At 34.9% G+C, this 25142-nt stretch overlaps 1 protein-coding gene across 1 annotated transcript in view; it reads left to right on the top strand.

Annotated features, from left to right (window-relative positions):
- LOC106643446 (uncharacterized) overlaps positions 1 to 25142 on the top strand; it is a 29423-nt gene that overhangs the window by 2619 nt on the left and 1662 nt on the right. Inside the window, exons 2-7 of the mRNA XM_023389399.2 lie at positions 4734 to 4963; positions 10268 to 10728; positions 12878 to 13056; positions 18439 to 18852; positions 21250 to 21513; positions 23100 to 23363. Of these exons, the coding sequence (XP_023245167.2) occupies positions 4734 to 4963; positions 10268 to 10728; positions 12878 to 13056; positions 18439 to 18852; positions 21250 to 21513; positions 23100 to 23363 (1812 nt within the window). The remainder of the gene's footprint in view (positions 1 to 4733; positions 4964 to 10267; positions 10729 to 12877; positions 13057 to 18438; positions 18853 to 21249; positions 21514 to 23099; positions 23364 to 25142) is intronic.

A 25142-nucleotide genomic window follows, 5' to 3' on the forward strand; every position in this document is an offset into this window, starting at 1 on the left:
TCGGGCAGGGGGTCTTTTCGGAAGGACACGCTCACGCGGCTCTGGAATTTTCTCGTTTTAAATATAAGTACACGGGGCCATTTAGAGCAGGTGGATGGGACGACATAAATGTAGGTAAGGAGCCAGGTGTACACGTGGCGCGACATGTTATTTGCGGAATGCTCGTTTATGCAATTCATATGAATAAAGCTTATGTAAAATGTTACAGTGAATGGATTTCGATTTTTATTACGACAACGTAATAAGAGAAAAAAAAAGTTTTTTTTTAGAATAGAGCTAAACACACGTTCTTATTTTTCATGCTTTTTGGTGTCTTAATTTTTTATGTTACACTAAAGTATGAAGCACAAGTGTCATGAGTCCGAAAAACGTCAAACTTTTTTAGCGAAATAGGCTGTCTTCTGGAAGATAAACCAAGACTTTCAAAAACAAATACTAAAGTGTTATGTAAAATGTGGTAGCACTATGAATGTACAACTGAAAATTGTTGCAACGTCGAAAACGTTCCAGTTTTATCAATAAAAAAAAAATTTCAAGTCTGTTCAGGTGCGACGGTAGGGACGGAATATTCTTGTAAGTTGAACAAATGGAGTGTAAAACAAGCTCTGAGACAATAAGGTTGTGACTAAATTATTAGCATCAACACTTTGTCGACACTCCTACCGCTTTGTCAGTATGGGGTCAAGATGTGATCGGTTGCATATCAAACGCTGCATACTTTACATGTGTACACATAATTACTCAAGACTATTCTACAACTTCAAATTATGTGCTTATTGTTTGGAGATCAGTGATCATTTGGTTTTCTCAAAATTTTATCGTCTTCTTTTTTTGAGTCTAAAGATTAAAAGTAACATCAAGAGCTCTGATAGTTTTGAAAACACGTATTATGTTAGAAATCATGAAAAATAGTTATCTGGGTCCATGATTTTTTCCAAGTCCAAACCAAAAACGCATGTACCTACTCTTCTTTCTATTCGATCAGTGAAGGTATATCGTATCGTTGTTTTCTAATGTTCTCTTGTGCACCTTTACTTGTCTTCACGATGTTCTAGACATTTGGCCGTATAACTGACAGGACAACCATTGTACACACGACGATTTTTGATTTCTTTCCATAATTTACACAGGCCTCGCCGAATTTCATGAGAGAAATAGATATTGGCTGAGAACATAAACTTTTTCAATTGACATCATTTTCGCAGTTACACAGAAAAAATATGGACATTAAAAATGGCTACCTTAAGTGTAATTGGCCATAGATCTCCAAACAATACAATCTAGTCGAAATTACAGTTGTGGAACGGTCTTAAGCATGTACATCATGTAGAGCGTAATAAAGCTCAATTTGCGGCCGATCACATTTACGTGATGCTGACGAATCGATAGGATTATGAGCTGATGCCAGTAATTCACCTACAATTTCATTTTTTTCGATTTAGTTTTACATGTTGCGTTTGTGTAGCCCATCGAAACAATCTGTTACCATTGAAGATACTCTGTGTTTGATTACTGATACAGTGAATATATTGTGTTTTTTATTAAAATATTAAGAGTGGAAATTGGCTGCCTTCCATTATTTATGGTGGATCAAAAATGGCCAAAAATAGATATTGATAAAAGGGTTGTAAAACATTTTGAAGTTTCAAATTTTTACCTTTCCACCGAGGTGGCAAAACATATTTCTCCCGCAAGAAAAGAAAAAAATAAAAAAATTTGATACTTTCGCAAAATGGAATCATTTAATTAAAATATCCAATTCAACTCGAACTCCGGAGGGTAGAATTGTAACTGGCTTATATTCCGATGCAATTCAATACGGAGATTTTTAATTCAATCAGCTTCCCGTATTTTCGCTGTACACGAAGCGCTTGGATTGCATTTCAATTTATAAACCAATTCAGACACTTCACATTGTTTCAATAAACCACTCGCGGCCGGCACCCAAAGCTGGGAAAGGAAAATCACGATATCCAAGATTCATTATTTCACGCTCGAGAGAACATATAGTCTTCATTCCCCTGTAAAAATAGTCGACGGCACATTGACAGCGTGCGTTTTAATTGAAATTACTATACCTCGAAGGCGACAGGTATGCTTTTCGTGACTTAATCCTCGTGTGCGGACGGTAAGACACAATCCTTGTGACTCTGAGTACAGCCGTTAGGACATATTGTTCCACATCCACTTTGGATGGCGTCGTTTCTTCATCGCCAAAGCAAATTTGATTCGGTGAAAGCGAGAAACTCTAAATCCTTACGATCCTTCTTAATCGTATAACAAATGCCGAGAAGAGCATCTTTGCCTTGCGTTTTGGAATGAACATTTGTATACTTACCTGACTGCTACGGAAGTAATTCAGATCACGCGAGTGCTGACCTAGAATCATGTTAAGGTTTGGCCCACCAAGTTTCACCTCGAAAAACGGAGCAATTTTTTTTGTAGGTACCGTTAAAAAAAAAAAAAAATAGCTGAGGCAGTCCTCCAGCGAACTTGTATTCACGCTTCCACAATTTTATTTGGATCCCATCATACGACCACTTCTTTGACGGTACATTCAGCAATGTGGAAAAAATGAGTCACCTCATATTTAACAACATTTCTCAACTAAGTATTACGGCATTGAAGGAGATGTAGGTGAATGGATTGTTCGGTTGATTATCATTAGTTTTTTCATTTCAGCCAATAGGTCAGGATTAAAATGATACTTTTTTTTACGCAAGTCATTTCGGGTGATTATACGAGAGGTGTAGAAAATAGTAAGCTTTCCAACTTTTACCATAATTAGTGATCTACTGTAAATTTGACTTTCTAGCCAAAGTAATCTGCCAAAGTACGCGAGTTTTGATGGTCGTTCCTATTCTCAAGAATCATTACTTTTACACCACGTGCCATATCACTTGTCTTGTGATCTCTAACTTTCACGGGGCACCCACTTGAAAGAGTGTTTTGGTAAGAAAATTAAAAGCTCGTATTCAACTCTGGATTAGATAAAATACAACTTTCGAGGCATACTTTTCAGGTATCGGTGCTTACAGCGTTATTAAATTGTGTACCAGCAATTTTTAATCTTCAAAGCGTCTGTCAAACACATGATGAACGAAAATTCGATTTTATACATGAATAGCTCTGACAACAATAATCATCAAACTTTCAAGTTATCGCGTGAATGAGAGTGACATTGTCAAATTCGAAATAGGATTGTATTTACACTGGTCAACGATAGAAAAAACGAGAAAAAGAATTTTAAAACAACAAATATTTGTTCAACTCTTTTGCGTTTGGACCAATTTTTCGTGAAATTGAAACGTTGAAATTGAAAATTGGGGAAATTCGTATAGCCATCAAAATCCCTTGACTCTCGGAATTTAAATATTCAACAACACATATGAATACTAATCAAAGCAATGATTGGGATTTCAAACATTTAATTTCGATATTGGTATTTATTTTTTTTTTTTTCGTTTTTACTATTAATCCACTTCATGCACACGATATGCAAAAAGGATCTCACCAAATTCCATTAGCTGTGAGGTAACATAGATTTTAATTTGCTTAAGGAATATAAACATGTAGTAAAAGAGTTACTTTATGTATATATTCCTCAAGCAAATTAAAATCTACGTTAGGAGAGAAGAGTATCTGGGTTGCAGCTAGTAAACACACGATTACATCGTAGCTACATCACTTTTTTTAAGTTTTAACACGAAATAAAAAAGTCAATCATTTTTATTTTCAAATACTTGTTTTATCAACTTTTTTGTTTATTTTGTTTGAACAATAATTTTTACCGTATGAGCAAATAACTTTAATCGTCAGTACAGTGATTTCTACTGTTTGTAAAATAAAAATTATCGTCCAAAACGGTAAAAATTAGGTTGCCAAAAGTAAAAAGTCCTAAACAAAGGAATGACACCAGATTACTATTCTAGTGAAGTAATTTTTATTATTTTTTCTCTCAATGTACCTATGAATATTGGGTTAGCCGCACAATATTCATGGATCAGTAATATGCACCTAACTCAATGATTATTCCCTTTCACTTGTTTCGGAAACACACGTAAGTTTTTGCAGAATAAGCTGCCAAACTAATGCGAAAAATTGGACGGCAAACACTCTAAAAAAGGATAAAGGCTTAAATAGATATCTTAAAATATTAAAATCAGAGATGTGTGCACTATTTATTTTATTTTATTTTTTTCAAATCAGTGAAGTGAAAGAGTTTTGAACATCATAGGCGTAAAGCTTAAAGAGAGATCCGATGGCTGAAGTACAACTAAACGTATTGACTGTTACAATGAAAACATTCCAATGGAAGAAAAACGGCTGCATGTATGTATTAATCAAACGAAAGAGGACTGCTTTATTTACTATTACAATGATGTTTACGTAGAGTTGACAAATAGTTACAATGTGCCTAAAGGGAAGTAGGCATATTATAATATACTCAAGTTTATTGTATTTTTCATTAAATTTGTTATCTAGTTACAATATGCCATGGCATAAACATAATATACATGAAACTTAAATATGCCGATAACATACTGGAAGAAAACCAGGCGTTACTATGAATATCTGTTATTTGCGTTCGCTCACTCGCTCGCTCTATCGCTCGTTTCATTTTTTTACTTTCCATATACAATGCTCCTAAAGAAGTTTCACTTAAAAAATTTGAGTACCTGAAAGTCATCATTTCCATACATTTACTGTAGCCCCTACTTCGTCTGCTTCAGAGAACGAGCTGGGTGCTGGGCTGGCTTTTCGTGGTACTCTGCGTGGCTCAGCTGACGGAGGCCCAGTACAAATTCAGGCGAACACAGCTACCAGGTCCACCTCAGATTTTCAAAAAATCATGGGCACCCCCAGGGGCGAGGCTACCACCATCCATGGGTAACTCTATACACATCGGGCCGGGCTTCGGGGTACCAGCCAAGAGGCCACTTTTTAAGCCACCCAATTACAGGTAAGCCTTGGTTTTTATTGCTAGTGCTATAAACACTGCTGTTATTACGGTTATAATTTAATAAAAAAGACAAGAGAGAAAGATAGATTGGTTGATAAAATATTTATTTATACAAATTTAACGAAAAGCAATCACAAACATCCCAGTGCATTTATACATGTGTATACATATAGACACTAGAAGGGCTCTACCCCCTGAAACGCTTCAACGTGATGTACAAGTATGATTATTTAAATATTAAAGTTTAAATAAATGAAATTGTCAATATAAATAGTAGAGGAAATTTTTTTGTGCATGTTTTGCACGGTAATAAAAATAAAAAGAAATAAAAACTAAAAACAGTTAGTTTGTAGTATACAAATAAATCAAAGACTTTAATAATAATTTGAAAACAAAAATAAATAAATTTAACAAAGAAGTCAAACACCATAGTAGTCGAGAGAGAGAGAAGAAAAATAAAGCAAGAGCCGCACGAGTGGTTTCTCTGCCATCGAGCGAGCACTCACTCCTGAAAGTTGGCGCCTGAAAAATTTAGCCCCGAGTTGTCGTTCCATTAATATTGTGCGTGTGGCATGTTTACGAAGCTGTGGAGAAGAGTTTTTTCTCTTGTCTCGCTAAATGCAATGAGACCGAGTAATTTGTAATCAAGTTTTCCCCCAGAGAGCACAGGACAACTTTCCATGTCGGGGTAGCTCTTTCCGCAAACTTTATTATTTCACTCCATCCTTGGCGAACTTCACTGCTCACTTGAAAAAAAAAAATTATTCACCCACCGTGCACTGAAAGATTTTCTAGGAGTAAATCATAATTTTTCGTGTCATTGGTTGCGAGAACACGATAAGTTTGGAGTTTTTTTTATCTTTGCAGCGTATTTGATTGCATTTTACGTAAGTGCACCTTCATGTGACATTTTACGATAAGTACTTGACGTTTACGGGCGTCGATATATTTTGCCGCCTAATATACGGTGGAAAGTTTTATACCTAAAACGTAATGTTCCTTGCTATCCCAGGTAGAAAAGTACTTCAAAACGAACAACTTTTTTCTAAAACTACTTTCAAGCAACTAATTATGGCAAACGAAGCATATTATATTATGAGACATAATGACTATCACACGTTGGCTGTATTCAGAAATGATGCGTGTCGGTCAGTTTTTAGGTTGGTACCTACCCTTACCTTTGCACCATCTCCGAATTTATCCGTCGACTCAAGTAATGAAAATAATAACAATTTTTTGATAAAATACAAACTGAAATTATCTGTTTTCAAAAGCGAATCGTTTAATCATTCATTAAAAAACTTTAGAAAGTGAAAAAACATATCATAGATTTTACGATGCCCTCAAATGAATTGAAATTAAATTGAACCATAGTTGTATCCAATGCGGTAATCAGGTGCTTACAGTAATGCTGCGACACACTATGTAAGCAATGTTACGAAATTCATAACCCGAACATGTTAATGTCAAGTCGGGTATCCAGATCGCGTTTACTATCAAATAATGAGCTGTAATTAAACGCACGACGTGTAACGCTTCAATGGGAACTCAAATTAATATATGCTATTGAATTTATCGTCGTATGCGCGCAGAATATGCAGGGAGATTGACGTATCAGCGAATAACAATTTTCATACTTGGGTCAATTGGTTTTTTATTACTCAACGAGCTTATAGGAGCATTCATAAAATTTATACAGCTCTGTATAATTAGATACTTTACCTATTCGCTACAAAACGCCTAACAGACACGGAAACTAGGGCTGTAAAATCGAGATGAATACTTAAAGCATGGACTCAAGAGATCTGTACTAAAAAAATTACCTTACAATTACATAGGTAGCGATGAAAATTTTTCACGGTAACGAGAGTACCTGCGCGGCAGCGCTCCGCTTTGTAAAGTTTCAATTTCATCGGAGCCCCCTTGAGGCTCGAGCTTTTCGTACGCTTTTATGTCACTTGCTTTTTTTTATGTCGGTTGGAAAATAAATGAAATGGTTCTAGTTTAACTTGACACATTTTTTTAACCACTATGCCTCTTACGATGACAATGTAATTTATTGATTTATTAAAGCCTTTTTATTTGTTGCGTAATTGGTTGATACAGAATGAAAACGTTACACTTCTCAATAAAGAATATTATACCTACTTTAGGATAAAAAAAAAATTGTATAAATAGCATTTTATATTCGTGAGGGAAGTGATTGATTTACGAAAATGATTAATTCTGTGCATATGAGTAATTACGCAAGCTATTTTTTGATCTTGGTGTGCCAGGATTTCAAGTGATTTTATTTATGCAGCTGAGTACGAAAGGTAAGCATTCACTGTACTGGACTTAAATTAGGTTTTTGCATGAAAAATTCCATTTGGTCCATCTTGGATAGTTTTGAAAAATAATCGACGTGTTTGTTCTTTTCTTATTAATTAAAAACTTTACAAGATATAGCCCCTTGAAGATTCTCTTTTTTTAAAGCTATATGTAGATATTATACTCTTTGTGGATGTGACGTCATAAAGACATGTGTGAAAAATAGTCATTTTGATTTTTTACTTTGAACTTGAGTAAAAATTAATATTTTTTATTGAAACTTTTAGGAATACATGGTTTTGGTATGATGTAGACAAGGTTTAATTTTAAAAGAATGGGATGTAACCGTTTCTACGTTATTTGAGGTTATATGTATGTTCGATACTTTTTTCGGTTCACAAACAGAGACTTTTCAAACTCGTAGGAAAACTACTATTTCGCAATAGTGTGCGAAAAATGGATGTTTTTCGCACTGGTATTAGTGTGGAAAATCGATTTTCTCACATAGTGTGCGACAAAGGTGTGCGGCAAAGGTGTGTGGCAAAGATTTTTGTCGCACAGTGTGTGGAAAAAGTGTGCGGCAAAGGTTTTTGCCGCACAGTGTGCGGAAAAGGTGTGTGGAAAAGGTTTTGCCACACACCGGAAAAAATTTTGCTACACACTAGAAATCAAAATTCAAACCTATTTTGTACCTATTTTCCTCACACATTGCGAAAAAACTTGTACGCAACTCGTGCGGGACGATTTCCCGCACTCGTGTGATAGACTCTCACTCGTGGCCGGTGACGGTAACTCGTACCTTGCGATCACACTCGTGCTACGCACTCGTGTGCTCAACTGGTACTCGTTCCCGTCAACTCCGGCACTCGTGTGAGTCAATCACTACTCGTGCGGGAAATCGCCTTTTCCGCACTTGTTACGTAAATAACTATTGCACCCTCGGGCGCAAAGTATGCCCACGGGCATAAAATTGCACTTTGCGCCCTCGGTAAGAAAAACATTATACGCGACTCGGGGACCAACATACAACAATAGCGTCCTTCGGGCGCTCATATTTGTACTTTGTGCCCTAGTGACGTAATGTACCATTTTTCGCACTTAATTGTAGAACATTCACAGGTAATGTAACTTCACAACATCACATATATATGGTATTTTTAGTAACTTCTAAAATAACATAATTTACAGTTACTGTCCCGCGTAGAAATTTTTACGTTTGGCCAAACTTTCGCCAACGTTGGCTAAATGTGGGCAATGAGAAAATACAAACGTGGACTTGTGCTAAAATTTTTTCATTAAGTTTAGCCAATTTTCATCCAAACTCCTAAAAAATTCAATAAACACTTTAATATATAAATAAAATGCAGTTACGACAAATCTAAAAAGTCGTGCAGAAGATGGACTCGAACATGGTTACCGAGATTCCACGTGCGACACTAGCACGCTTAACTACTCGGCTATGACGAGGTGGTACGCAGAGTAACAGAAATTGTATACATATTGTACCAAATATTATAATTTTTTTTTAGTCGTGGTTATTAAACTGACTTTACAATTCTTCTAAAAAAATTTTTTATGTGAATTTATTCAGTTACAATTCATTGAATATGAAACAATATCTTCTTAGTGTATTGTCAAGCATATGATCTACAATAAATGTTTTAATAATGTTAAATTTGCCAATTTTAGGTGTACTTTAATTTTTTCACATGCAATTAATTGTAACTGAATAAATTAACATAAAAATTTTTTTAGAAAAATTGTAAAGTTAATTTTATAACATGACTTGAAAAAAAATTACAGTATTGCTTCGCAAGTCCTTTGGGCCGCAAAATAGCCCTGGAGACGACGGCACTTATCCGGCGAAATAGTAGTTTTCATCGGATAAGTGCCATCGTCTCTGGGGCTATTTTGCGGCGAATCCTATTTTTTCTACCAAGGGCACACGCGACCCTCAAAAAGCTATAAAAAATGTTTTCCCCTCACCCGTAACAGAAAATAAGTATTTTGTTATAACATACACTCGTAGACTATCACAAAAAATACAACAATTTAAAAAATACAGTATAAAAATAGCGTTTAAATCTTACAAAAATTTACAAACAATTATAAAAAACAACAAAGATAAAATGGAAAAAGACAATAAATCAGGTGTTTATGAACTTTCCTGTAGATCTTGTGATAAAAAAAATAGAGGACTAACAGGTAGAGCTTTTAAATATAGATTAAAAGAACAAAAAATGCTTATGAAAAATGATTGGATACGTCTAGTTATGCGGACCACTTAATAGAATGTAAACACATTTATAATGAAAATTTAAAAATTTTACACACATGTCATGAAAGTAAAAAATTAGATGTATTAGAAGCATTAGAGATTAATAAATTGAAAAATTCAGACATTTTATCGAATGACATGTTAAATCTTATTAGTTTGTTATTACTAGATATGTATTGTGTGTAATTTTGCGTTGTTGTGGATCTTTAATGATAGATGTGTATATGTTTTGAATGTAAGTGTAGTATGTCGTTCAGTCTTGCTGTACACGCGTCTGATGAAGGAACTGTGATACTGAAACGGCCGTAACGTTTTTTATTTACAAATAAAGTGAAGATTGACTTATTTATTAACAGTCCTTTTTATTTATTAAACCACCAATATGTACGTTTCATGATTATTTCCACCATCTCAACCTCCCTTCAAATTGAGCTGTATCGCGCTCCTGGTCGTAATTTCATTCGATCGTACATTAATGCTGTAAACTATGCTCCACGAGCAATTTTCCGTACGCATTACAGCATGTCATAATCATCCATCATAAAACTGATGTTTATACCGCCTCGGGGTTCAATTTCAACAGTTTTAACGCAATGAACTTCTGATGGCATCCGATCTCTTTCTCTCTCTCTCTCTCTCTGAAAAAAAAAAAAAAAAATTGATCCAATAGGGTACCTGCACTCGGATGTTAATTATATTTGCCCACACCCTTAAAGGTTCCGCCGACCCCCCGTGGGAGCTCCACCTCCCGCACCACCACCACTGCCAGCATCGCTGTTCAACGTCCTGCCGGGTTCGGGCTTCAAGAGCCCAGTCGCGCCCTTGAGTCTCCTGGCGAGCTACGGCACCCTGGGCCAGCAGCAACACCAGCCGCAGCGCGGGACCGCACCGGCGAAGGATCTCTCACCGCTATCCAAGCATTCTCAGTACAGCCCAGAGTATCGTCCAGTGGGAGTCGAGCCTCCTCTGATCGGGATGCAGGTGCCGGTATCCCACAGGGGCGGCCTTGACGACGACAGGGGACCCATTCACACGATTCCGGCCCCAAACCTTGGTCCCACTGCCGGCAAGTCTTACCAACACCAGCAGCAACAGCAATCCAAGAAGGATCAGGAGCTGCCGAGGCGACCGCCTTACTCCGTCACTCAGGTCGACTATGCGAGTATCTTCGGACAAGGTAAGCGAGCGATATGTCTTTGTTTCCTTGCATCGTGTTTTATTATGTATACATATCAAGCGATAGTAGCCGCTAAAAGCTCAGTTTTGCGGAGCCAGGCAATTCATTCCGTGTATAGGAGCGATCGATACTTGCGAGACGCGGACGCTTCGAGTTGCGGGACGTGATGTATGTCCTCTGTCGGTCGTTAGTCCACTTATTTATTTTGCAGGGGTTCACGGGATATTGCGTCCTACGGATAGGTGGAAAGAGGGGAGCGAGGGTGTTTTTTCAGGGGAAACGTGCGGGTCACAAATCAACCAGGTGTTATTACTACACAGAAATAAGTATAACTAGGCAAGTGGATAGAAAAAATAACCCGGTTTAGTTGGATATTTCATTTTAACTTCTATTCGAGTTTTCTAAGAGTAAGAACTTCATTTGTCGGTGAATCCTTTGACGTTAAAATAACGCGATTAAATAATATGCTGCAGCCTGCAATATTATGATTTTTTTAATGAGAAAAGACTAGAAAACGATTGAGTAGGTTTACTTGTTAGACGTACAATAGCTACAAAGTTGAAATGGAAAAAAAAAACAGTCAAATGTACCATTAGAGCTTCTTAAAAATCTACTATATATTCAAGTGAAAACCAGAAAAAAATAACAACTATCGAATCGTTTATTCATGAAGTCATATATTTTAAAACGTATACTAACAACACTTTTATTATACATCAATCTATGAATCATTTTTCCAGTCATAACAAAAAATTTGTACAAGTAGGCATTAACATATCATAAGTAGCCGATTGGATGTAATTTTTGCAATCGATTATCAACTGTAAGATTACATAGAAATATTTTCCCTAACAGGAATCTTTTCTAACGGATGGCAATGCAACGAAATACTAATTCGTACTATATTTTTTCTTTCGCTTCGTTCTTTGCAAATTAAATTTTGCATAATTCAGGTTATGTCATTATCACTTCTCCTTCAGTTACAGGGTAGTGATTACAATTACTGATTTACGTTAATCTCATTTCACTTGTCTATCCCTACTGTATTTTGTTGACAACAAACGTACATGGGACATTCTACCGAAAACGGCATATTCCATGCCCCAGTCGATTACAAAAGCGTTTACGGATTATAGATCTGGAAACTTTTGTAATTAATTAACGGATGTTTACTGCTGAAGGTACAATAGCATTCAGACTATAAAAAAGTATTCCTTCAGTTGGAGATGCAAAAAAGGAGCTAAATTACCCTTACAGGCTCATGTCTCATTCGAAAATTAGCAGTTTTGACGACGCTTGGAATCAAAACACAGAGTTTTAAATTTTTCTACAGTATGGGATATTAAATTTATCAACACAAACAACATTTTGCATTTCAGACAGCTAAAAAAAAATTTTCCAAGAATCGGATGCTGTTAAAGTTGCGGGACTAAAATCTTATAAATTTAACATTTCAACGAAAAATACTCTTACAAACGCACGCAATTGAATTTGGACGTTCTTGAAACGTTTGGTTGTCGACTCAGAAGGTGACGGGATAAAATATAGCTGTTTTGTATATGATAAAGATGAAGTGGCGAAGTTTAATTTTCAATTGGTGCGTCACAATATTGATCTTTCAACTAATTTATGAAGAGCCCGTAACGCTTCTTTTTTTGCTATAGCCTGTAACGATATGAATCGCGCTTTTTCTTCGTTTCATGTTGGAATATTGACTCGGATAGTGACTTGTATAAACGTTAATTGTAAGTACATGATGTAAATGTGAGAAAAAATACAAATTTTCATGGAGAGCGCCCTTATCTCAATTATGATGAGATTTTATAAAAGCCCGTAACGCTCCTATTTTTCATACGTAAAATTTAAAAAGTCGTTAAAATTTTTCTCAGACAAATCCAGAAGGGCCCAAAAAATTGTAGCTTGTTTTTGTCACGGACAATGCAAAAAAAATATTTTAACACTGAATGATCCATTTAAAGTATTTGTCCATTCCACCCCTTAAATTACACTGGTTTTCGTAAAATGACTCATGTATATATTATATGATTCAAAATATGTTTAATTTATTTTGTAAATTCCAATGTAACAATATCCCAGCATTAAGAAAATACGTAGCGATAATACATAAATGTGAAAAACTTATTTTTAGAATCAAGTGTGACGCCACAAAGGATTTCACCCTCCAGTCCGCGGCCGACGAGTATTAGTACTGTTCAACACCAGTACGAAGTAACGGAGTCAAACGAAGTCAATTCCGCGCTTCCGGCGTACTTTGCGCCCGACTTTGACTCCGCACAATACGCATCCTCCGTTATTCAGGAGCAACAGGTTTGTTGATTCAAAAATTATAATAGTAATGATAGTGATTATAATAATAATAATTACATTTATAATAGTATTAGCAATAATAAATTTTACACTAACAGCTGGAAAACGCTTTCTAATTGTATGCGTGTATGGTTCCAGTCTCATTTTAATCGCATTGCTTTCGCAATTTCATGAGCTTTGATGGCCTTTCCCTGCAATCTAATTTTCTACAGTGCCCAGCAACTCTTTTGACGAGCAATGCGTTGATATTGGAAATGAAAAAGAAAAAAAAAAACTTGTTGGAGCGACTAGGTGCTTCACGATTCCTGGAGTGACTTTGCAATCGAATTATTCAATCGACCATTTTTGTTACGACTTCATTTAAACTAAAGCAAATTGTCAGTTACCGAGAATCAATCGATCAACAGCCATATGGATTCATAGTGAATTTATTTTTAGTAAAGGCTTATTTTTTCTGCACACTGTGTGAATTCACTTCCAAGTTTCCGGTGTTTTGCCATCGCTGTTGATTCAGTTGATTGTTCTGATGGATTGCCTGTTTCTGTTCTGCCTAGTTCTAGTGTAAATACTGTGTAAACACGCAGTCAGGACTTGGGCATAGTACACGACATTGTGAGCAACATGAGTTCCATCTCGAAAGAGTGCCTCGAAAGAAACTTGAAAATCGGGGACAAATTTGGGATGTTTTTTGTAGATTTCTTTGTATACATAAGTACATGTACGAGAGACAATTAAAGCTTCAAGTATACAAAGGTACAAAAGTCGTTACTATAACGTGTGAGTCTCGTCATCGCGTACACTTACTTGTTCCTCTCTCACTCTCGTGTATTAGTTGAATTATTAATTGGGACTGAGCGGGAGACAAGAGTTGGCGCAAACAGTGCCTCCTTCCGCTAATTACAGCTATGTTTCTTCGGTCTTAGTGTGCTAGCTTTTGCGAGATTTTCCGTCGTAGACCCTCGAGTTACTGAGCTACTGGTGCCTTCAGCTTTCTCTTGTTTGATGCATTGGTCAGAGAAGCGGATGAAATTTTCTAGTTATTTGTTTGCTGTTATCCGCAAAGTTGTCATTTCGTCGATAAATCTGAGGAAAATATTACTGAAAAATTTAATAGATGAATTAATTTTTTCGTAGCAAGCTCTATTATACACTGTGGCCTCGAAATAACTATCTTTTATCTTGAAAAAATACTTTATATCCATGACTTTTCCAGGTTATCACTGAGATTTTAAGGTTTTTGAAAAGATACGGGTCTCCTCTGTTTGACGTATTAAATTTATTAATTTCTAAGTACAAGTTATAAAGAAAATTTCTAATTAAATATCGTATTCTTGATCAATAGAAGTACAACTTACTCAACACATTATTAAATTTTGAATCGTACATATTTTTTATAATTTAACTGCTCGCACGAGATAGTAGACAAGTATACTGATACACTTTAGTTTGAAGAAAAGGAATAACACAAAAGTAAGCAAAATCATCTCGTTTACAAATTAAAAAGGTCATGTTTTGAAGCGATAGAGTATCTTAGGTATTACTGAAAAGATTTCAGGAGGCTATCTACTCAAATATATGTTTTTTTTGTTAAAATTAATACAGCGATTTATAGAGATCTCATAACAATATGGTATTACCATATGCAAGGGAGACACCATAATATTTAAGAAAAAATGAGTATATGAATATTGGCATATGCATGAGATATTTTTCCAATTTTCGAAAAAGATTTAGAAAATATAGAAACCTTTTTTGCCCTTTATCAAATTTCAATTTTTCAGACTATTTTACTCCTCTAACTATTTCAGCTAGAGTCATCGAGGGTAATTTTTTTAAATATTCCACACATAAAAAGTTATGTACCATTGTTTATACGAAAATATAAGTTTTTAGACGATTGCTTACATTTTCGTGTAAATAATTGTGTGTAACTTTTGATATATTAAATATTTTAAAAAATAACCATCGATGAATCCATCTAAAATAGTTAGAGGAGTAAAATAAGCTCTGAAAAATTGAAATTGGATGAAAAGCAAAAAAGATTCCCATATTTTTTGAATCTTTCTTGAAAATTGGAAAAATATCCACACGCAATGTGCCAAAATTCATATACTTATTCTTTCTGAAATATTAAGGTTATGGCTCACATAATATTCTTACGGCACATAAATTTTTAAGGATATTAGCGAGATCAAAATTACTTGTCTATCGATATTCCCATTTAAAAAGAAGATTAAGTAAAAAATAAAAAAAGAAATGAAGTAAAGGAAATTTAAAAAAAAAAAAAAAAATTAAAAGAAACAAACCAGGGGGTATAAATGGGTCATGGGACCCGCGGTAAGAACGAAATTCTTTAAACATGAGATGAGTGCCAAAAAATAATTAAACATAAGATGTGTATCGAAAAGCGTTATAAAATAAAGAAACACAATTTCTCAGGTAACAAGGGGGTCGCGAGACCCATAGGAAGAACGAAGCTCTGTAAGAATAAGTACTGCATTCATGTAAGTAGAGAGTAAAACAAAAACTTGAAAACAAATAAAAAAAAAAATTAAAAAAAATAGTTCAGCACTTACGATGGTTGAACTTCGTAAGTACTGTATTTATGCACGACGCTCTCACGAAGTTCGACCATCGGGAGTACTTAACTAAATTTTTTATTTTTTTATTATTGACATGTTGCAACACGAGAAAAATTAAGCTCAAAATGAAATGCACGTGCTTTCTACGTAACACTCAAAATCATTTCTCCTTACGGGGTTAGAGCGGTACAGTAAGTCTCAAAAGTTAATTCAAATTAAAAATTAGTGTATTTTATGACTATTCTTGATAAATCATGCGAGCTCTTCCATATCGTACAGCAGAAGATTACTATCAAGTGAGAAAATAAAAAATTAATACTTCAAAATCGAATTTATGCTCCATGTTTTATTTCTCATCTGCTGTATATAGATATACCAATAGCATTTTCGTAAAATTTTTAATTAAAGTATTTCTTAAACCGTGATGGCTTGCTACCTCAAATTTGGATATGTTATTTTAATTGTTACTTGCAACTACATACTAGTTTTTTGAAAGAATTGTAAAAATATTTTCCAAGTTGTTGGTAAAAATGTACATGTCGCGACGACGTTCTAGTAAGATCCTGTGTATAAGATACTAAGTTTGCTATTTTTTTTTCTCAAAAACTGTGACGCTACGGTTCCTGAAATTTCAATATGTTGTTAACGTGATGAAAACAAACGCATTATAATTGTTCGAAGACTGTCGTAAGAAATTTTTTTTTCGCTCTAACTCCTTTAAGAAGCCTGTTGCGGCCGTATTCATAATTGATGACAGCCGGCGCCACTATGTGAGAGCCAAAATAAACTATTTATATAATTATTTATTGACATTTTGCCCTAAATTGCTTATCAAATTCGAAATAAGCACCCTCAAGAACTATTAAAATCATATATAACTCGATATGTACAACGTCATTTGTTTATCTAATTCGATATAAGCGCCCTTAAAAACTATTGATACGTTCTGCAACTCTATTGTACATGTTTATTTTAATAATTTATTTATTTATCAAAAAATTAATTTCATTCAATCATAACAGTAATTATCAGCATTATTTTATTGCCAAAAAAGCTTAGGTGTAAAAAAAAATCGGTCGGTATTTTATGCATGAAATGTCAGTCACAGTTTTTTTTTTTTTTTTTTTATATAGGAGGAAGAGACTTTCAGTAAGCAACTTCCGTTTCATGAAAATCTGCCATTTTTAAAATTCCAGCCCCTCAAGCACGCGTCATAAAGAACTTCGTTCTAAAAATGTATTGAAGACCTTGAAAGTAACTGTACGGATAATTAAATTGCTCCTTGCGATATTAAAAAAACTAGAGTTCTTTAAAAAAATTCACGACCTCTCATAAAACCCTGATTTTTGGAATTCATATGCAACATGACTCACGACACCATTAAATGATTTCAATTAATAATCATTGAAAACACATTTGTAGTTAAGTATCGTTTGTTCCAATAATAATTATGATTTTTTCTTTTTCTGTTAGTACATTGTTGCAAACGAATGGTCTACATTAAGAATACATCGATGGTTCGGAGGAAAAAGTAGCCACCTCAAAATTTTGTTCGAAAACCAGTCACCTCAAATTTTCTTTCAAGAAGTAGATACGTCGAATGTTGCTCCTAGAACCAGACACGTTAAATATCTATTCAAGAAACAGACCCATCGGCTTTAGTTCAAATAGTAGATACGTCGGAAATAAAATTTTTTTGTTTCTACCCGAAAAGGATGGATTTCCATGTCTATTTCTTGAATGGAAATTCGACGTGTTTGGTTCTTGGAGAAAAATCCGACGTGTTTGCTTTTTGAAAGAAAATTTGAGGTGACTGGTTTTCGAACAAAATTTTGAGGTGGCTACTTTTTCCTCCAAGCCATTGATATGTATAATCGTGGACAATAAGGTGGAGTCAATACACTCTCTAACCTACTAATGACTTATCAAAGGTGTACTTGCATCCCTAGCTAATAAAAATAATTCAACAGCATCGCAAGCTGCATCGAAAATAAAAATATGAATGTTTCTCGTCAAAGACAAAAAAAATGCCAAGAAAAATAGTCAAGCCAGTAAAACGAAAGCTTTGATGCTCTCGTTCGTATAAAAGTTGCTACGGAAATCCATACAGCTGCCGGATTGCATCAGCAAGTTAAGAACCAAAGCAAAGTCATCGAAACAGCAAACAAATAATCCATCATCTTCTCTCACTGCAAGCACGCTCCGCTACAGCCTGGAAAAAGCTGCACCACTCGGCTAATATTTGCCAACAAACATCGGAAAGCTTTTACGGAAGCTCCTCTCATTCTAATCCTACCCTGTCTTTCGACTCGCAATTATTCGAGTACCCAAGCATATATATGAGGAAATCCACAAAAAATATCCCGTTTTTGTTCCCCATTGTTATAAAAAATGCACACCTTCGATATAGGACTCATTTTACTCGTAATTCCATGTACTATGAGGAAAAAATTTTGAACACGGGTTTCAGTGAGGGTGACACACCCTTTTTCCGCAATTTACATGTTAAAATTATATCTGTACATGTGATTGCTATATACATAATTTTAACATGTAAATTGCGGAAAAAGGGTGTGTCACCCTCACTGAAACCCGTGTTCAAAATTTTTTCCTCATAGTACATGGGATTACGAGTAAAATGAGTCCTATATCGAAGGTGTGCAAATATCGAAGGATATTTTTTGTGGATTTCCTCATATGTGTTATGCAGCTTTATATAAAGTGCACGCAATCAACATAGCATATAAGCACACTAATGCACACACAATGTATTATATATATATGTATCCCGATCTCGTAGGCTAACGATGTTTACCAGAGCCATCCGTCTGGCCCGTTTCCATCCCCGTCGTCGCCCCGGACGAGCACCCAGCATCGACTACAGCAACAGTTGGCGGATCAGCAGCAGGACGACGCGGCGGCGTCATCGAGCGACAGCATCTCCATGCACACGAACCTCCACAGCTTAATGCACGTGGCTGGAGCCGGCTCGAGCGTGCAGCAGCAGCAGCAGCAGCCAGAGCTCCACTTGGGTCAGCCGGTTAGTACGGGGCCTCCCATGTCCGCGGCCAAGCTCTACGAGGTCCTGAACGCGTTCCCGCACCAGCTGACCGAGCAATACGCCCTCAATCAGGGACCCCAGATACAGCAGCATCTGCTGCAGCAGCACATCTCGCAGATGATGCAGCAGGACGGGGAGGGCTCGCTGATCAAGGTATATGGGCAATGCACTGGTGTCGAAGGTTTGGGAGTATACTTACTCGTTAAAATATGCCTATTCTATGTCCACTTTTAAAACAAAAGAGGCCTCGAGGGCAGGTCTCCGAGGGTTTTGTGTGTATAGAAAAGTGGAAAATGTGATAGTTTTTCTCAGCTCTCAACAACCCCCCCTCGTTTGCTTTTTTGTATATTATTGCTTCCAATCCCACGAATTTCATGATACTTGGAAATCAATGCGACAAGTCCTTGTCCTCCGGTTGGATGCGAGCTCGATTTTTTCTACCAAGGGCAAACTGAGAGAAGGATTTGTTTACTATCAACGTTCAATTGTATGTTAACAGAAAATTAGTTTACATGTTCTTTATAACTTTTTGAATTTTAACTGACACAAATGGCATGTTAATAGTTAACATGCCATATTTAATACTTTCACTACTCTAATATAACTGAAACAACATATTATGCAATGACGATACAACTGCAACTACGTGCAGTCCTCTACTTTATGTAATAAAAAACAAAGTTCATAATTTATCAGTAAAAATATAATTTTTGTCATGGAAAAATGTTGGAATGGAATATTGATATTTTAACTATTACAATACGTATGGTTTCGGGATGCATATTATACATCAGTTAGTAGTTATTCCTTCTCTCAGTGCGCAGTACACGTCCTAAGGTAAAAAAGCCCAAAAAAGGAAGATTTTTTATTTTTTCATTTATTTGAGAAAAAATATATTTACCAATCCTTTCTTCAATTTTTATACCATACAGATGGTACACTGAGAGAAAAAAATAAAATTTTTTAGAGAAATTCCAGCAAAAATACCATTCCGCACAGCTAATCGGATTCAAGATGGCAACAAAGAAATTATTTTTTATTCTTAATGGTAAAAATTATTGTTTAATAGTCACAACTGTAGATTGAATGGTAAAAATTGTGGTTAGAACAGTAAAATTACTATACTGGAACAGTAAACCTTAAAAGGATTTACTAATCAATTTTACTTTCCAGCACAATTTTACTATCCAAACCATAATTTTAACTGTTAAAACCATAATTTTCACTACGAAAAATAATAATTTTTTTCCTTTTTTGCCAGCTTGCATTCGATTCACTGAGCGGAATGGTAACTTTTGCTGGAATTTCTCCACAATTTTTATAATTTTTTTTTTCTCAGTGTATATAAATAAATATGTGGGAAAAATGTATTTTCTTGAAATCCTCATTTTTCCTTTCGACACCGAACGTGCAAGTTTTACACTATTTATAAACAAAGAAAACTATTTTTTTTTTAGCTGCAAAATATTCTTTAGAGTCATAACACGTAGTTGAAAGCTTTATTTTTAACGTATACATTTTTACTTACCTGTGTATGGACTAATAAAAATGTTGATTAAAATGTGACATACAGTTTACTGAATTTCAAACTATCGGGTTGTCATGGGAAAATGAAGCTATAATACAAACTAAATTTGAGCCTAACCAGATGCAAAATTTTGAAGGTAGTAGATTTACATGTCATCGTGGGTGGTGGTTACACTTTTTGCTCTGGTGAAAATGTAAGGCACTTCTATAAAGTAGCCATGCCTAAAAATTATCTTTATCACTTTCAAAACCAAATGTGAATTTGCTGAGTATTTTCTTTAGTAAAAATTAAAAAAAAATTTTTAACTAATTTTTGTAATGTTCTCAATGTTCTCAATGGACGCTTAAGCACAGCAATAAGCAAAAAAAGGATATTTTCATTAATTCTAGAAAGCATTCAAAGTGTTGTACTATTGTAGTACAAGTAGACTCATTGATAAAATAGCACTTAATCGTAAGCAGACCTATTATTAAGCCTATCTATGTTATTCAGGTCTAAACTCATCTAAATCAGTGATCACTTTAATTATATCAAAAGCGTAATAATCTTACGTAATAAAGTTATAAATAAACGGTTTTTCCGATTTCTTAAAAAATCATCGATGAAAGTTTAAAAACAAAAAGTACTCATTTTTAAAATACAGTTAATTATAAGATGTATATACTGATTTCAAGCATTTGAATTCAATTTATTAATAACTCACGCGCTAAAATTCTTTTGCATTTCACGAAATAAGTTGATTAGTTTTGAATAGTTTTTCCTAACGATAGCCAATATCATGTACACCGAATACTTTATTGATACACGGACGAATTGTCTAACCAAGAGAATTTCACCAAAAACGTAATCGCATCGAAACTTCATCAAAAAGATTGTCTTATTTTAATTCATTGCGTGAAACACTTGTGATTGTGCTTCATTTAATAGCTGCATTGTCATTCACAAATAAATTAATTTTTCTAATATTGAGAATACAAGCACATCAATTGTATTACTAATGATAAAAATTTTTTTTATGTCAGACATCTCTGCCACAGCCGACGCTACACTCGTTTAATTACGATGAGCAGACCAATAAACAAAGCCAAAAGCAGCAACAGCAGCAGAATATATTTATTGATCAAAACTACGCCTCAGGAAAAGTAACGGCGGATTACAGCTTGGCACCAGAAACTTCTGAAATTGCTCAGGATATTAGCGTAGGTGATGGTAACGAGCAGCAAGAAAATCATATCGAATTTGACAGTCCCGTTGGTCACGTGAAGCCTACCTCTTATTTTACCAAGGTACGTTACGCTAATTCAATACAGGTATCACATTTTTTTTTCACGTAAGTTTACTAACTGAAGTTGGCAAAAAGGGAGTTTTATTTTCACTAATCAGCTACCAGTATAATCATTGACATCTATGTAAAAAACTAATGCTCGTGGTTCTTTCCAAACCCATGATGCGTTGAATTAAAATTGAAAAGACCATTCAGTACAAACAAATACACTTTTTAAACAATTTGAAATCATTACTTACTTAAAATTAGAAGAAAAAAATTTTAATTTAATTTTAATCTTTTTACTACTTCGACAAATAATTATGTTTAATATCAGTTTTGTGGATAATGACAAAAAGTTCTTGTCATGTTTGTTAATAAAAAATCTTTTAAATCTTTTAGAAAAGTTTTTAGAAAAATCAGTTTACGACAGAAGCTTACATAAAGACCTCAGGTTTTTCTCTAAGAGCATAGTTGGAACACTGATAATATCTGCAGACGAATACTTTAATAAGTAAACAGAAAAAATCTTTGTTTTATAAACACAAAAATATTATGACACAACAACGAAGATAAAGATACAAGGATAAAAACTAATAGCCAAAAAGATTACCATAAAAATATATTTATACTAAACAATAAACACAACACACAAAAACAATGACAAAAAATAATTATTTAACAAAAAAATCATGACAACTTTTCAATTCACTTAGAAGATATATAAGCTTATTGTTTTAGGCTTCAAAAAAGTCTCCAAAGAAGCAGTTATTATTTTAAAAATTTTTACCCATCACATCTGTTTGACAGAATATACAAAGCTTGTTGTTAGAACAAAAGTATACATGTATACAATCAAATGAATGTGAAGAACATTTACCGAATTTTTCAATAAGTGTAGCACGTGTAAAAAGGTTGTCTGTAGTGTTTCTGTAACTTATTTATATGTAAATATTACATTATGATTTATATTTTTTTTTTTTTTTTTAAAGTTTTTTCACTTATTTTTTACAATAAGTTCCTTTTACTGGAAGACAAAATAATACTATAAATAAAATACACTACGCATCTATGTACTTCTCTGTATTTTCGAATACAGATAACACACTAACTCCCACACAAATAAGACGTCAAATAATAATTAAAATAACATCCTAAGCCTAAAAACAGAATTTATTGAATGGAAAATTTTTAAACTCCCTGTAAAAAGAAATGCTTACGTTTAAAATAATATGAAATAAAACAGTACCGATCTTCGTAAAGGTGATTTCAAAAAGATAATCTTAAAAATTTTCCGTGTTTGGATAAAACTCGGTCGCAAACTTTGTACTTAGATTAATGAAAAAAAATCTGTGGACAAGAAGTAAAGCCCCACGATAAGTCATAATTTCCACAGCTAATAACCGAAGACACTTAAACAAATAAGTAACCTGATGAGTTTCGAGCTCCGCCAAATTACAAAGTTAATGTGTAACCAAGCGAGATTGCCCAACAAGAAGAAAAAGAGGGCACAAGCAGCCGAGCCATTGCGTAGGCAAGTTACCCCAACTTTTAATAACAGAGGGCCTCGATGGGAACGTCCCACGCTGGCCTGTCATTTCTCCATAGATCGGGAACGACGAGCAGAGCGCGGCCCCGCAGTTCTACACGACCCTGCCGAACCGCGACGCAGCCGAGAAGTTGGCCGCCCTGGCGGCCGCCGGCAACGTCAACAGCCAATTGATAGGCCAACTGAGAAAGCAGCAAGCGGACCGGCAGATCCCACCAAACCACAAGGAGGAGCTCCCGGACGAGGGGGGCCAGCATGACTACAGGCAAAAGCTCCTCCAACGGCGGCGTAAGGTTAACGATGAACAGGCCCGACGCAACGAGGTATAAATCTAATTTGCCCCCCTCCCGGCTGCCGGGATTCAGGGGGTGCTTTTGGCTGGTTCGAGTGCTCCCGTGTCAATCTTTCATAATTTTTTTTTTTTTTTTTTTTTTTTTTTTTATTTTTATTATTTTTTTTTTTTCTGCGAAGTCGCGCTAGAGAGGTGTGTTGCGTACATCACGGTGAGCTGCGAACGGGGAACTTTTTTCTATATTTAGCTTTGACGGGTTTCAAATGACTTTTTCGTTTGAGCTCGCCTATTCGTGAAACTTGTCTCTTAGAAAAAGTACCTATACTATGACAGGATGTACTTGAAAAATCGGGAACATTCGTTTAAAAGATTATGGGTTCCATTTTGGTATGTATTTTAAGAAAGTTTTAGAAAATTTTTTTCCCACAACAGATGCACCCGTCAACTGAGAGAAACTATACCGACAATTTTTACGAAAACTTGCACAACTTAGATTTTTTCCGTTGGACAACAGTTGAACGAGAGATGATTTTACGTCTTGCACGCCGAAAATTTTTTTTTTCCGGCCGATATAATGTTGATCTTTATTTTTCGTAGTCTTAACAAAAGTTCTTTACTTTCCTGATTAAAGAGGCAAGTGCGGTGTGATAAATCTTATTATTGCTCATAGGAAAGGTTTTTTGTAAAAGATAACGGGCCCAGTTTTAAAACACCCAAAAAAAATTTTTGTCAATGTTCAACATCAAAATTAATTTTAAATGAATCTCTAAACTGTTTTGTACAAGTATGGATATATACGACTATTCTAAATTAAAATACAAATTTACAAATTCATTACAACTTGTTAATAGAATTAATTGTGTCCTTATTTTTAAGACATGTGTCTTAAAAATTGGGATATATGTTCCTAACAATAAGACAATGCTAATTGAGTGTATTTAGGTGTTCGATGATCTGGTACATTCAGTTTTGAGATTATGTTCCAATTTTTTACGTGAAAATGAAAAGACAAAACTTGAGTGTTTTTTAATAACAATGAATAAAAGATATTGAAATTTCTAAATCAATTTTTTTTCATAAAAGAAGTTATATAATTATCTTAATTATTGACTGTCTCATAACAGGGACATATTTTGAAAATGCCTTAAAACTGGGCCCTTATCCTCCGCTTGTCTGCCACTTGCGCATTCAGCTACAAAGTAAATTTCCACGTAGAGAACCCAAATTACTTTCCTTGACAGCAATAAATGCGACTTTTATTTGGGAGTTTACATTGCACTCTCAACCCTGAAGTCGAGAAAAAAAGTCGTATTTTCCGCGGGAGAAGGAAAATAAAAATATCGTACACACGCGACTTGGGATTAAAATATGGCATCGACTTCCGGGTGGCGACTCACGCCCGAAAGATAAATCCCGTATACTTTCACCCCTCGTCACGTCTTGTATACTCGGAGGGGTCGACATATCCATACTTGGAGGACGTCAAAATACTTTTTTCCGTGCTTTTGGTGGAGCTATAACTACTTTCTCCTCATGTTTGGAGTGTAACAATATTTATACCTCTTTTATCGCAGATTCCAATAGTTTTTGCTCTCATAGGGCGAGCTGTAGGTTTTTATACGTCAAAAACTACGTTATTCCATAATTCAAAATAGATTAACTGTGTAGGTACTGTCGTGTATTGTTATCCAGTTGAATTTTATAAGATAGGGTGGAAATTGACTTTGGGAACAAACATTGCATAAGTTGATTGGAATTAGCGAAATCGAGTGCTGAGGCTGCAGATGAGAAGAAAACGAATCCAATTTAT

The sequence above is a fragment of the Copidosoma floridanum genome, unplaced genomic scaffold (assembly GCF_036245765.1).
Source record: "Copidosoma floridanum isolate Cflo_tuat_1 unplaced genomic scaffold, Cflo_Japanese_pri ptg000013l, whole genome shotgun sequence".
Classification (NCBI taxonomy): domain Eukaryota; kingdom Metazoa; phylum Arthropoda; class Insecta; order Hymenoptera; family Encyrtidae; genus Copidosoma; species Copidosoma floridanum.